Source organism: Tursiops truncatus, chromosome 1, assembly GCF_011762595.2.
Source record: "Tursiops truncatus isolate mTurTru1 chromosome 1, mTurTru1.mat.Y, whole genome shotgun sequence".
NCBI classification, from domain to species: Eukaryota; Metazoa; Chordata; class Mammalia; order Artiodactyla; family Delphinidae; genus Tursiops; species Tursiops truncatus.
In genome coordinates this window covers 159,246,743-159,261,957 of record NC_047034.1, presented here as the reverse complement: position 1 = coordinate 159,261,957, position 15,215 = coordinate 159,246,743, and the positions used below count along the sequence as shown (strand labels likewise).

Below are 15,215 nucleotides of genomic sequence, written 5' to 3'. Positions count from 1 at the left end.
AGGACTGAGTTATGAAACAACTGGTCTGCAGATTTTAACATCTCTCATTCAGGAAGGTAGACTCTAATTTGAGTCATTTTTCTCAGATTTCTATTCTCAGAATTTTTTAATCACTACTGAGTTAAAGACCCCTTCCTAGTATTGAAGTCTAAACTAGATTTTCCTTCCCCTCTCATGGTGTTGTCCAATAGAACTTTCTACAGTGATGGAAATGTTCTATATTTGTTCTGATGTGTTTTCTAACACCAACCAGTTCTCCAGTTCTCTGCGCACCAACGGGGTGTCTAACAATTCAATTCAATTTTGACACTACCGGGAGTTAGTGTCAGGTCCCATAAGTTAACGGGGCTCATTCCCACAAGAATGCCCCCACTTGAGATGCTAGTCGCAAGTCCTGAGCCACCCTTATTTCTAGCTGACCCACTATGAATCAGGAGTTCCATTGACCCCCTCCACAAATTTGATAATTTGCTAAAATGGCTCACAGAACTCAGGAAAACACTTTCTTTTTGTTTGCTGGTTTATTATAAAGGATACAAACAGGAACAGCCAAACGGAAGAGATGTATAGGTTAAGATACGGGAGGAGGGGTACACAGAGCTTCCATGTCCTCTGGCATACGACCCTCCAGCAAGCTGAGGTGTTTACCAACCCAGAAGCTCTCTGACTCTCATTGTTCAGGAGTTTTTATAGAGCTCTATCTCCAGCCCCTCCCCCAGGAGGTCAGTGGAGCTGAAAGTTCCAATCCTTTAATCACTTGGTCTTTCTGGTGACAGCTCCATCCAGAAACTATCAAGGGGCCCCACAACTAAGTCACCTCATTAGCATAAACTCTAGTATGATCAAAAGGGGCTTACTATGAATTACAAAGACACCCCTATCACTGGGGAAATTCCAAGAGTTTTAAGAGTTCTCTGCAGGGACCAGGGACAAAGACCGAATATATTTTTGTATTATACCACATCTGTGCTGTCTAATACAGTAGCCCAGCAACTTTTAAGTTTTGTTTATTTTGATTAAACTTCAGTGTAAAACATCTGTAGCTAGTGACTATCGTAGTGGACAATGCAGCCCTATATATTTATGAAGTTCTTTTTTTCTCTACTATCCTCTGCCCACCAGCACTAAACTATGAAATTTTGAGAGTAGAGATTGTTCAGTGTTAAACACTTTTAAAGTGCCTTGCTTGTGGTTAGTAGCACAAATATTTTTAGCAAAGAATTCAGGTTTAACAAAATATTATTGAGTTCTATTTTCTGGTCAGTATGTTATGTGGGAACACAGAGATAAGAAAACATAGTCCCTGCTGCTCTCAGATTGTTCACAGTCTAGAGATGTAAACAAATTACAATGTGGTGTAATAAAATAAGTGAAGTTGCCGTTAATCCACTGAACTGTGGAATAGTTAGGCTGTTGGGATGAGTCGGGGCCTACTACAGTGCCTGAGATATAGTGGGTGTTCATTGAATTTTATTAAATGAATACATGAATCCTAGTCCCAGCTCCCCCATTTACTAGCTTCTTGACTATAGCAGGTTGCTTAGTCCTTGAGCCTTAGTTTCCTTATCTGTGAAATGGGATGATGTGTATACTTTAGTTTCTTGACAAGCAGGATGATGTCTTACTCATCCTTGGATCCACTTTTGCTTATAATATAGTGGATATTTAGTAAATGTTTGAAGGAATTCATAATCTCAACAAGATAAAGGATGTGCAAGCACTTTAATTTATGTGCTTACATTATTGTCATATACTGCTGATTGGAGATAACTTATTTGACAAGTCTAGAGAGGGAATGCAGATGCCCCAAAGATAAAGGAGACCTTTTATTTTGACATTTTTGGGCTGCAGCTGTCCCCTAATAGTTTGTAAGTTTTAACCTCTTTCCTTTATTGTCAATGGAATTTGTGAAATTAATGGTGAACCTAACACAGTTGGGAGAATATTTTTAAGGGAACTATAATAGGCTGTCTGTTTTTCTCATATGGCGATTTAGATGCTAGCTCTTTCCAAGTTGTCAGAATTTTTTTTTCTTTCTTTTACCAGCATACACTCAGATGGGACTCATTCTGTTTAAGTGTTATGTTAGGTTTACTGAAAGATGATGGATTTGATATGCCCTTTGGGCATTTACGGCTTAATGTCAGAGATCCAGACACACACTCCCCCCTTCCATGTGACATGATGAGCAAAGCATTTTTGTTGGTTTCTGTTCTGGAGCGTTTGCTAGAACAGAATTAGATGTGTTTCTACTGTTGTAGATGAGATCTTTCTCTTTTTAATTGAAAAGATAACAGATTGATAATAAAAAAATGGAGAAATATCTACTGTGTTGTAGAAGACCTGACAGACTCATATTTGAATTGCAGTTCTTTCTTTATCAGCTTTGTGACCATGGACAATTTACTTAACTTCTAGACTATTTCCTCATGTGAACCTAATGTCACAGGGCTGATGTAAGGTTTAAATGAATGTGTGGATGTTCTGTATCTAGTGAAATACCCAGTACCAAGGAGGGAGCCTCATGTTTTATATGGTGCCTTCTACCATATGCATTTAATCCAACTGTTGGTAGTGTATCTGGGTAACAATGAAGTACCTCCCAAGAATTCAGGCTGTCTTCCGAGAATGAAACTAATGATGAATCCTACACAGAGTATAGGATTAGCCATAGACAGAAATATACCAGGTAATTGCCTATAAATCTGTGACTGAGGAGTTGGGAGCATTCAAGACTTCAACAAGATAATCTGGGTTTAATTCTAGGGAAAAAGGGATTGGAATGCAATTGCACTTTAGTAGGCTGAAGTCTAATTGATTGTATCATTCTACTAGGGAGAGATTATATGAGCAGATATCAATCTCTGGAACATAGTAAAAGAAAGCCTGAGAGCCTGAAGTTGGCAGTGTTTATTTTGCCTTAATAAGGAAAAAATGAATCTGATGGTAGGAACTAGAGAGATGGATTCTTTTATGAGGGGGTCCGTTAAACCTTCATGGACTGGAAACATCTCTCAAAACGTTTGTCTCCCTTTTGCTCTGATTCCGTGTTGAAGCAATTTTTGATCACTAATCTAATTTTTCGGTATTTGATACTGGGGTCAGTGGGTAGTTTACCTAGATAAGGACTTGGAACCTTCCAAGTATAAGAAAAGTGTATCCTCTGTTGTAAATTAATAAATTGGTGAATTGTGTCTATCACCGAACCAATCACTAAATTGACAGTCTGATTAATGTATTTTGGCATGTAAGCATCTGCATGCTGAAGGCTCCTACATTTGTATCTTCAGCTTACACCCCTTGTCTGAGCTACAGACTTACATATCCAACTGCCTACCTGACATTTACATTCAACACTGTGGGCTAGACCATTTCTCTTGTTTAATTCACCCAATAAACTAAGGAGATAAGCCATTAATGTTTCAACTATAAAAATCCTACACCCCAGCATAACAATTTTTATGTTCCCTTTTCATCTGTGTGCATATGAGACATAATTTTACATAATTTCAATCATAGTGTACATATAATTTTACATTTTGCTTATATATATATATATATATAGGTTTTTATGGTTAAAATTTTTATGGTTAAAACTATTGCATGCTTATAGAAAAATAAGGGAAAAAACTACCAAAGCAAATGATCGTTGTGTGATATTACTACCACACAGAGATAGGCACTGTTAACATTTCAGTGTTTTTTTTTTTTTTAATTTTTATTTTTTTTATTTATTTACTTTGGCTGTGTTTGGTCTTCGTTTCTGTGCGAGGGCTTTCTCTAGTTGCGGCAAGCAGGGGCCACTCTTCATCGCGGTGCGCGGGCCTCTCACTGTTGCAGCCTCTCTTGTGGAGCGCAGGCTCAGTAGTTGTGGCTCACGGGCCTAGTTGCTCCGTGGCATGTGGGATCTTCCCAGACCAGGGCCCGAACCCGTGTCCCCTGCATTGGCAGGTAGATTCTCAACCACTGCGCCACCAGGGAAGCCCAGTGTATTTCTTTATGGTCACATATGTGCATAAAAATTAACATTGAGATTAAGATTATATTCTATATATACATTTTGCAGCTTTTACACTTAATGAATGTTAAACATTTCTTTGTCTTTTAAAATACTTTTTGTAAACATCTAAAAGCATTATTCTATCATTCAGATGTACCACATAATCTTTTTAAGTTGTTTGTAGTTTTTCATTATTAATGCTTTACAAAAGTGCCATATTTAACTAAGAGAGATGACTGGGCCAGAAAATATCCTGCTTTGGGATCACATGGGAGAAGGACAAATGGTTAACTCACTCTTTCTTTGTGGTACTCCAATAAATAGACCTGTTTGAGAAAAAAAAAAAGTTCTCTCAACTATATTAGGTTCAACAGTAATTTCTTTCCCAACTTCCATTAGCAGTTCAGGAAAGAAGTGAATTTGAGAATTAGAGGACAGTTGTAGCGGAAAAATGTCAAAATGAAACGTTACCCATTCCTTTAGGGCATCTGAATTTCCTCTCTGGATTTTCCATTTAGGTTACTCTGCTCATTACATGATCATGAAAAAGAAAAAAGCCCAGCTCCATGAATTTTATCCAATTTAGAGATTATGTGATGGTCTAAAATTTTAAACATGGGTTATATAATGTATATAGAATATTTTGGTTCCTGGGGTATTGAACGATAGGCTATCAACCTCCAGAATCAGCTGAAGTAGGTCTGAGAGACCCAATAACCATGATCAGAGAAAGCAGTGGCTTCCCACAGGAGCTCCAAACACAGAGGGTAGATATTTTGAGTTACAGGCATGTGCTGACAACTTTGCGTATGCATGTGTGTGAGAGAGAGACTGAGAATAAAGGTTAGTAATTCTCTCAGGAACCTTCAGGTAAGGCAGGTTTTTTGGACATAAATCTTTGTTTGACTTGTCAAGTTTTTTCTTTAGATTCCTGGTTTATTTTCATTCAAAATAATTGTTTATTATATTCATTTCCCTCAATATAGTTTTCTCTATTATTAAAACATCTGAAAATAAAACATTAACCTGCGATCCATAGCAGTTTAGATTATTTCTTTCTAATTTTTAGAATCTGTGTTAAGCATTTTTATTATTTAAATGCTAGTTGCCTACAATGTTTGGCACATAGTAGGCACTCAATAAATATTTGCAAAAGAGTGAATTATTGATGTATTTTTACATAATCTTTTGAACATTGTTTTTAATGGGCCAAGTAGCTGTACCATAGTTGACTTAACCATTACTCTATTGCTAGATATTAGGTTGTTTCTAATTTTTTTCTGTCTTAAAAATACATTGAATATTTTGATATAGATCACTTTTCTAGGTGCATATAGATTTTTCTGTGTATAAGATTATTTTTTTAGTCTCAGAAGTGATTATGGGTCAAGTTAATTATTAGAACTCTTGGTTGCAAGGGACAAAAATACAGGAGAAACGTTTTGTCTAATTTAGTTGGGGAGTAAATTTAGCTTCCACCGGGGCTGGATCAGGTGCTCAGTTTATGCCTTCAGGGCTTTGGTCGCTTCTTTATGCAGCCTCTTCTTTTGCTTCCCTCTGGCTTACTCTTGCCACCTGGTGGTAAAGATGAGCATTGGTAACTTTCTGTAGTTTATAATCCTGACAAAAGGCTTGAGAAAGTGGATTTGATTTAGCTAGCATCTTGTGTCTGTCCCTGAACCAATCAATTGTTGTGGCCTGGGGAATGAAGTAATTTGATTGACCACGCCTGTGTCATGTGCCCACAGCTGGGGGTCAGATCAGCTCCAACCAAATTATAAGGACTGACCAGATTATTTTAGAATGTAGGGAAGGTGGTTCTCCCAGAAAAGGACCTTGGACAGACAAGGAAAAGGATTTAATTTTATTAAATATTTTTATCACTCTTGATAGCCATTGCTAAATGGTTTCTAAAGATTTATATTAGCCTCAGAAATATTTCTTATTTTACTATACTCATATCAACATTGGATATTATCTTCTAAATATTTTGCTAATTTAATAGATTAAAAATGTCACCGTGTTTATATTTACTTTTTTCACTTATCATAATTATTTTCTGTAACTGTCATTTAAATGGCTGCTTACTCCTTTCTTTTTTGCTTTGGCTGCATTGGGTCTTCGTTGCTGCGCGCAGGCTTTCTCTAGTTGGGACGAGCAGGGGCTACTCTTCGTTGCAGTGCGTGGGCTTCTCATTGCGGTGCTTCTGTTGTTGCGGAGCACGGGCTCTAGGCGCGCGGGCTTCAGTAGTTGTGGCGCACGGGCTTAGTTGCTCTGCGGCACGTGGGAGCTTCCCGCACCAGGGCTCGAACCCATGTCCCCGGCATTGGCAGGTGGATTCTTAACCACTGCGCCACCAGGGAAGTCCCTGTTGACTCTTTTTTGAAAGATTTATCATAATTTACCAAGCTGTTTTCCAATTATTCGTCGTTTAGATTGTTTCGTAATTTTTATTTTTAACCTTGGTAGGTAATAATACTGCAAGTATTTTTTTTTTACATCTTTATTGGAGTATAATTGCTTTACAATGGTGTGTTAGTTTCTACAAGTATTTTTATATGCCATAGATTTTTGCCTCTACTGAGTTTTTCTTTTGGAAAAATTCCAATGGTGATATTCTTGCATCAAAGGTATAAACATCTCTATGCCCTTTGTTTTCAAAGAATTTTAACAACTTGTATTTTTACCAGTATTATATAAATGTAGTTGTTGTATTACATCTCTACTAACATTAAACACTATTTTAAAGAATATTTGTTAGTTGATTAGGTATAAAAAGTGATCTCAAATTGTTTTTTTAAATAAGTTTATTTATTTATTTTTGGCTGTGTTGGGTCTTCGTTGCTGCACATGGGCTTTCTCTAGTTGCAGCGAGCAGGGGCTACTCTTGTTGTGGAGCCTGGGCTCTAGACGCGCGGGCTTCAGTAGTTGTGACATGCGGGCTTAGTTGCTCCGTGGCATGTGGGATCTTCCCGGACCGGGTATCGAAACCATGTTCGATCCCTGCAGTGGCAGGTGGATTCTTAACCACTGCGCCACCAGGGAAGTCCTCAAATTGTTTTAATTTGCAGTTTTAAATTAATGAAACCTTTTTCAGTGAATCTCCAACTCTTCTCCTTACTGTGTTATTTAGAGTATGAATACCAGACATGCCCTGTGCCTTATTTTATTTCTTCTTCTTGTGCTCAGGTCTGGTCCATCGAACTCATATGTCATCCTGTCGCGTGGATAAGCCCTCTGAGATAGTAGATGTCGGAGACAAAGTGTGGGTGAAGCTTATTGGACGAGAGGTAAAGTTCTGTGCAACTTTAACTCATTAGAAAGGATTAGGAAAAGCTGGGATTTTCTTAGTATTTCATGATGATATTTCATGAGTGTGTATGCATTGTTAACCATGGCTGATAATCTTATTTTTGAATCCTGCCACTATAATCTGACTTGAATTTAAACCTTTGGGCTGTCTGTCATGCAAACTCAGAAGGAATGGTGTGAACTGTATGATAAGTGTGGTGCAATAAGTACATGTTTATAAAACTTCCTTCCCTGAAGTTCACCCACATGGTGGGTGTGAAGAAAATACCAAAAAAGTAAAGAACCAAAAAGAGAGAAGAAAACAATCTATGAGACTATCTTTTAGTAGAAATCTTCCAGATGGACTTCAATTTGGACCAAAGCAGAAAGGGGCATAGAGTTTACAGTCATTTTTTCCTCATACCTGGCACCATGCAATATGAGGGAAATGAGAAAGCACTGGAGGATCCTGTTAACAGCAACTCACTTGAGGGTCTGCGGGTATGGACAAACCACAGGAGAAATGTGCACATACGCTGATACCTGCTCTTTTACCAGAGAATTGCAGGGGAGACAGGCCTGAAAGAAATATTATTCGACAGTTTTGAGTGCTTATTATGTACTAGGTCTGAGGGATACAAGAATCAGATGTAAATGACTCCAGTGGTTATGGAACTTATATAGATTATAACTGGAGGAGACAAATAAAAAGTAAGCAAGCTAAAATAATTAAAAATATAAGTTATAGTAAGTGCTCTAATAGGTTCAAACAATGTGGAGGTAGATTTAGATAAAGGGGTCAGGAATGGGCTTTCTGCGGGGATGGTATATGAGCTGAGACCCAAAGGAAAAGGAACTAGTCATGTGAAATGTTAGGAAAAGAATATTCCAGGCAAAGAGAATAGCTAATACAAAGACCCCAAAGTGAAGAGGGCCTTCAAATGCTGGAGGAAGCAAAAGAAGACCAATGTGGCTAACAACTGTCTTCACATTTAAAGATGCTCTTAATTGTTTTCATGTTTTGTTTTGTTTTGTTTTGTTGCGGTACGCGGGCCTCTCACTGTTGCGGCCTCTCCCGTTGCGGAGCACAGCCTCCGGACGCGCAGGCTCAGCGTCCATGGCTCAGGGGCCCAGCCGCTCCACGGCATGTGGGATCTTCCCGGACCGGGGCACGAACCCGTGTCTCCTGCATCGGCAGGCGGACTCTCAACCACTGCGCCACCAGGGAAGCCCCTGTTTTCATGTTTAAAAAGCTTTTAGACGAAGTCCAAAAGGAGATCTAGTCCACTGGAATGTTCTGAAACCTATTCTGTGCTCATGGATCTCTGAACAGATTATTATGCTGAACTATCTAAAAGAAACAGCTTTCATTTTCTTCCTGGTTACTTCCACAGGCCCCAGATTTCTGAGCAACCATTTTTGTCTTTCCCCCCAGGAGGGTCAAGAATGATAAGAAAACCATTTCCTAAAATGCTTTTGCCATAGGATCTGCCTGTTATGCTTATTAGTACCCGCAATGTTCAGAGCACAGGACCTTGGCCATAAGAGGAACTCAGTGTTTGTTACATGATAAAAACTTCAATTCTTTGATAATTTTAGACCAGCAGTCTAAATGATGTACTTTGAGCTTTTGCTGACTTTGCTTTTGTTTTTTTCAGATGAAAAATGATAGGATAAAAGTATCCCTCTCCATGAAGGTTGTCAACCAAGGGACTGGGAAGGACCTTGACCCCAACAACGTTATCATTGAGTAGGTAAAATGTTTGGAAAGGCTAAAATCCTTCTACTTCTCAAACCACAGAATGCTGTAGTGAATCAGGCCCACTTGGGAACTCTACTGTTTGTAGGCTATGATATTGATGAGTTATGTGACCTTTGTGAGCTTTGGTTTTTAGAGGTATAAAGTGTTAAAGATAACACATTACTGCATAGAGTTCTAAGATGAAATGCTAACATGCACCTCCTAGCATAGAAGTGCACTGTCAATGGTTTCATTTCCTTCCCCTTATTCTTTTTCAGCTTCTGACCTTGAACCAGTTAGCCAACAAGCATTCATCATGAGATATTTGTTATTTGCCTTTCTCCTAGCTCTGGGACTGAAAAAAGGCAGAGACCATGTAGGAGGAATAACTCCAGTGGGGTTTTAGACTCCTGCATATTGGGATGTGCTGTGTTCTGAACACAGCACCTTACTTTCACTGGCTCTTCTGACCTTTCATTTATGAATGGAAAATTTTCTCTGTAGGATACTGGCTGGTGATACAGGGAATTTGCTGTCTCAGAATCTTTCTTGAATACAGGCATACTTTGGAGATACTGTGGGTTCAGTTCTGGACCATCACAATAAAGCAAATATCTTAATAAAGTAAATCGCATGAATTTTTTGGTTTCCCAGTGCATATAAAATAATGTTTACACTATATTGTAGTCTATTAAGTGTGCAATAGCATGATGTCTAAAAAACAGTGTATGTACCTTAATTAAAAAATACTTCATTGCTTAAAAAATGCTCTAACAATGACAGTAGTAACATCAAAGATCTCTGATCAGAGATCACCATAACAAATATAATAATAATAATAATGAAAAAGTGTGAAATATTGCAAAATTACCAAATTTGATACAGAGACATAAAGTGAGCAAATACTGTTGGAAAAATAGTGCCAGTAGACTTGCTCAACTCAGGGTTGCCACAGACCTTCAAATTGTAGAAATCGCAATATCTGTGAAGCTCAATAAAACGAGGGTATACCTGTATATGCCAGTGGTTTCTAACCAGGGGTTCCTAGGTCGCTAATATCCCTTGAAGGAGTCTTGGGGGTTTATGAACTGTTTCAAGTATTTCAGAAAGCCAACTAAAAAATCATACATTTATCCTCAGGTTAACCATGACATTAATTCACTGCTTCTCATGATAAAATATCACATTCTTTATCTCATGCTAATTGGGTGCTCTTAATGGCCATCATGTTATTTTTTTTTTTTAAATAAGAAAAAAATAAGAAATATTGTTTGAGTGGGATCTTGGCGGCACAATGTTTGGAAACCCTTAGGTTTATAGTTCTGAGCAAAATCATTTTGGATATGAAGGAAATTTACCTAAAAGGAAGGGAAATGATACTTATTGAATACATACTATGTGCCAGGCATTATGCCAGGTGGTTTGTGTACATCAGTGCATCTAATTCTCATAACAACCTGCAAAGTGGGTGTTATCTCCATTTTACTTTATTTTCTTAGTTTTAGCTTGATGCTTGGTGATAATTTGCCTGTGGTTATATAACACTTTCCATTTACATTAGAAATCTTTTATAACTCTGAGCTCAGACATGTCATTTAAGTCTAGCATTTACTGATTGCATTGTAATAAATTACTTCTGCACCAAAGAATCCTGTCTATACAGACTCATTAAAAGCAGGGAAATTTCCCAAAGCCACCCTTATAAGGATAAAATATAAAACAAGTAAGATAAAAGAGCTACTTCTCTTTCTCACAACAAGGGAGGGGAAGGGAAAGGACCCCCTGGTTTTATGATGAATATGTCTTTATGTATGGACTACTTCTAGTAATGACTAAGTGACCGAACTGTAACTTTTGTTGTAAACTATTTCTAGACTGCATCTAGGAAAGAAGCATGGCATAGTGGAATGATGACAGGTTTTAGAGTTAGACTTGAATCGGAAAGAGTCCTAGTTCTGCCACAAGCTAGTATACCACCCTGAGCAGATTAGCTAGCCTCTTTGAACCTCAGCTTCTTCAAAATGGAGGTAATGACACCTACATCTTAGAAATGATGGTATGATTTAAATAAAATCTTGTTTATAAAGAGCCTAATTGTCTAATCTATAGTAGAAACTTAACACATAGTGGTTACTTGTAGTTATTGTTTTAAAATGTTTCTTTGTTTTTCCTCTAATATCTGAGATTATCATACCCTTTCTTTTGAAAGGGTATATAAAACCCATGAGGCAGAGGCCACATCTTATCTCCCATAGTGCCTAATGTATAGTAGTCGTTAAGTTAGTGCATCCATTTACTCATTATTCAACATATATTTACTGGGCTCATATTCTATGTGAGGTATAATGGCAATACCAAGGTTTCTGCCTAAGGACCTTACTGCCTAGTGTAATGTGATAATTATGCAAATAACTTTAATTTTAAGACAACATGTAATAAATGTTAAAAGAATGTTTTAAAGGAAGGATTCTAGGAATTAGCTTGAAGAGGAAGAGTTGATATTAGGCCCTGATGGTCAGAGAAGACATAGCAATTGAGCTAGGTCTTGAAGAATGGATAAGATTTTGTCAGGCAGCAGGGGAAAGAATAGTATTCCAGGCAGAAGAAATAGTCTTGAGGAAAGGAATGAGGCAGGAAAGCACATGGCAATTCAGGAGTCTTGTTTAAGGAAAGAAGAGGGTATGGTCAGGTGCTAGAATGTAGGGCTTGAAAGATACGTTGGGGTCAGAATGTGAACAGCTTTGAATAGCAGTCAAAGAATATGAATGATTTTTAAAGCCTTTGAGTGGGAGAGACTCCTGAGCAGATTATTCTCTCCAGGTACCCCATTCTCTGGCCTCACCCTGTTAGGCTCAGTATCTTCATGCTGCACAGCTACACAGAGTTTGTCAACTACCTTTCATTTTTCATCAAAATCTAGCTGTCTTATATTTCATTCCCTCAGGCCCCAAAGTATTAACGAGGTCATCTAATAAGTGAATCTGCAAGGGGTTAAATGGAAAGGGGTTAAATGCAGTGTCCAGTTAGGTTTAGCCGGCATAGTATAGTCTTTAGAAAGAGCATTTATGTTTCGCCACACTGTAATTATCCATTTATATATCTCTTTCCACTGGTAGACTATCTACCATGTCCTATCATTTTAATGTATTTACTCATATCATTGTACTAGCACTGGTGCTTGCCACTTAATAAACTTAAAAAAAAAAAGAAAGATTAATCCAGCTATGTGTGCTGGATGGATTAGAGGCAGGGAGACCAGTAAATGAATTATTACTGTTTAGGTGAAATGTAATGAAGCCTAAACTAGCGTGATGGCAATAAGGACAGAAAGGGAGACAGGTGGTGAGTGACACATTTGTTGAATTGGGCGTTAGGTGGGAGGTATGATTCGGCTTATAGTATGTTTGAATCTGCAGTGTATTGGAATTCATTATAATGAGGGTTTGATTAAGCTGCAACTCATAGTCACTTGAAACTCAGTTCTACAAATAAGGACATCCGAAAACAATAGAGTTTTCGTGACTGTTCAAGTTATGTCCCCAAGATCCTGCCTTGGTGGGATTTTCTGTTTGTTTGTTTGTTTAATTTTATTTTATTGTGGTGAGAACATTTAACATGAGATCTACCCTCTTAAGAAATATCTAAGTGTATAATAGTATTGTTGACTATACATACAATGTTGTACATTAGATCTCCAGAACTCACTCATCTTCCTTAACTAAAACTTTATGCCTGTTAAGTAACTCACGCACATTTACTTCTCCAGTCTCCTCGCCTTGGTTTTTGTTATTCAAGCTTCACCCTTTGAACTGACCCTCTCGCATGACCCATACCAGACAGTAGACCTCCTATCATTTGACTAAGATTCTTCTAAGGCAAAAGCTAGGGATTTGAACAGACATTTTCAGAACTTACACCATATGCTTTTCTGGTCTGTCCCAACTGGGAAGCCACTAGTCACATAGGCTATTTAAATGTAAAGTAATTAAAAGTAAATACATTTGGGGGCTTCCCTGGTGGTGCAGTGGTTAAGAATCTGCCTGCCAATGACAATGACAGTGGCAGACAAAATAAATAAAATAAATAAATTTATTTTTTAAAAAAAGTAAATAAAATTTGGTATCCAATTCCTCAATCACTAACCACATTTGAAGTGCTCATTAGCCATAGACATAAACTCAGACATAAATAGTCAGCAGTACAGACATAAATTTATAGAACTGTCCATCTTCGCATTCTTTTGGACAACAGTATGCTAGATGGTGTGCTTTCTGCTCAGATATAGAGAAGAACATGACATAGACTTTACTATTCAAGTCCTGGTTGTGGTACAGAGGATGAGGCAAAATGTAAACAAATCAGTAAACTAAAGTGAGTATTTAACTCTGCTTGTGGTAGAGTTTATAGAAGATACGATATTTGAGCTGAACTTTAAAGAATGAATGGGACAGAATATGGAGTATCTTCACCCTCTCTGTTTTTTCTTTTGAGCCCACATATCCCATGAAACTGTTGGCTGAAATTTGTGAAGTGAGTAGCTCTGTTTTGCTTTGATATTGTTATCCTGCATTTCTCTGGGTAATGTGGCTCTTTTGGCAGAATATTTCTGTTTTTGCTGGACTCTACAGAGACCTGGTTGGAAAATCTTAGGTGAAGTCAGAGGTCAAAGTTAAAGATGTTCAGGTAAAGAAAAATATTTTGGATGAAGAACAAAGAAATTTCAACAAGCTTTTTTTTTAAATTTTAAAAATATATTTAATTAATTAATTTATTTTTGGCTGTGTTGGGTCTTCGTTGCTGCGCATGGGCTTTCTCTAGTTGCGGCGAGCGGGGGCTACTCTTCGTTGCGGTGCGCGGGCTTCTCATTGTCATGGCTTCTCTTGTTGCGGAGCACGGGCTCTAGGCATGCAGGCTTCAGTAGTTGTGGCTCATGGGCTCTAGAGCACAGGCTCAATAGTTGTGGCGCTCGGGCTCAGCTGCTCTGCGGCATGTGGGATCTTCCCAGACCAGGGATCGAACCCATGTCCCCGGCATTGACAGGGAGATTCTTAACCACTGTGCCACCAGGGAAGCCCCAACAAGCATTTATTGATGCTGTTGCTTGCCAAGCCTTGGGCTGAGGTGCCAGGGAAACAAACACAAGTAAGATATTTTTTAAACAGGCCCACGATCTAGAGTAGAAACAACTCTGTGGTGTGATATGTGCTAGGATTGACATGTGTATAGGATACAGTTAGAGTTTGAAAGAAAGAATGATCAGGAGTGATACTCGTCAATTAAACATTTTCTAAGAGCACTCTTTGCAGGTACTGTGTGTTATAGTAAAGATAAGAAATAAGAGCTATGACAACTAGGGTACTTTGGCTCTTCTTGTAGGAGTGTAATTGGTAAACACACTGTCTGGCAGTGTCTACTAAGGCAGATGCCCTACAACCCAGTAGTTCCCCTCCTACGTGGAACTAGGCATTTCCCAAAGGAATGCATATACATATATATGTTCACCAAAAGACGTGTGCTAGAAAGTTCACAGAAGCACTTTCATAATGGAAATTACTCAAGTACCCATCAACAGCAAAATACTTTGCAGCAATGAGGATAGTTGATCCACAACTACACGCAACAGTTGGTTGGATCTCACAAAGTAGCGAAAGGAGCCAGACACAGAAGGGCCCATTCTCTGATTCTGTTGATATAATTTACAAAAATAGGTAAAACTAATCTATGCTGTTAGAAACTAGAGTAGTAGCTACCCTTGGGGGAAGCACCGTGACTAGAGGGGCTTCGGAGGTGCTGGTGATATTCTGCATCTTTATCTGAGTACTGGTTACTGGGATATTTCAAATTGTAAAAATCAGTGAAGCTGTATACTTGTGAACACTTTTCTGTATGTATTTTATACTTTGGTCAAATGTTTAGAATTTTTAGAAAGTGTTATGCGAATGTGAACAGAGATTAATTCTGGCTGAGGGGCTCAGGAAAGATAACTGGTTAGAAGGAGGTGCAGTAACTGAGCTGAGCCTTGAAATGTTTGGGTGTAGTTAGGTGGTGAAGTGGGAGTAAAGAGGGGAAGCAGAGCATTTCAGAAAGAGGGAGCTGCCTGAGCAGAAACAATGAACCATCTGGGGAAGGTAAAATAGTCTGGTTTGCCTTGAGCATATTGTACAAGATGAGGCTGGGAAAGTA

General features: G+C 38.3%; 1 protein-coding gene across 3 annotated transcripts in view; it reads left to right on the top strand.

Moving 5' to 3' along the window:
• ZCCHC17 (zinc finger CCHC-type containing 17) overlaps positions 1 to 15,215 on the top strand; it is a 55,432-nt gene that overhangs the window by 19,614 nt on the left and 20,603 nt on the right. For all 3 annotated transcript variants that reach the window (XM_004312087.3, XM_073793051.1, XM_073793050.1), the window contains 2 exons: positions 7,190 to 7,290; positions 8,950 to 9,041. In XM_004312087.3, the coding sequence (XP_004312135.1) occupies positions 7,190 to 7,290; positions 8,950 to 9,041 (193 nt within the window). The remainder of the gene's footprint in view (positions 1 to 7,189; positions 7,291 to 8,949; positions 9,042 to 15,215) is intronic.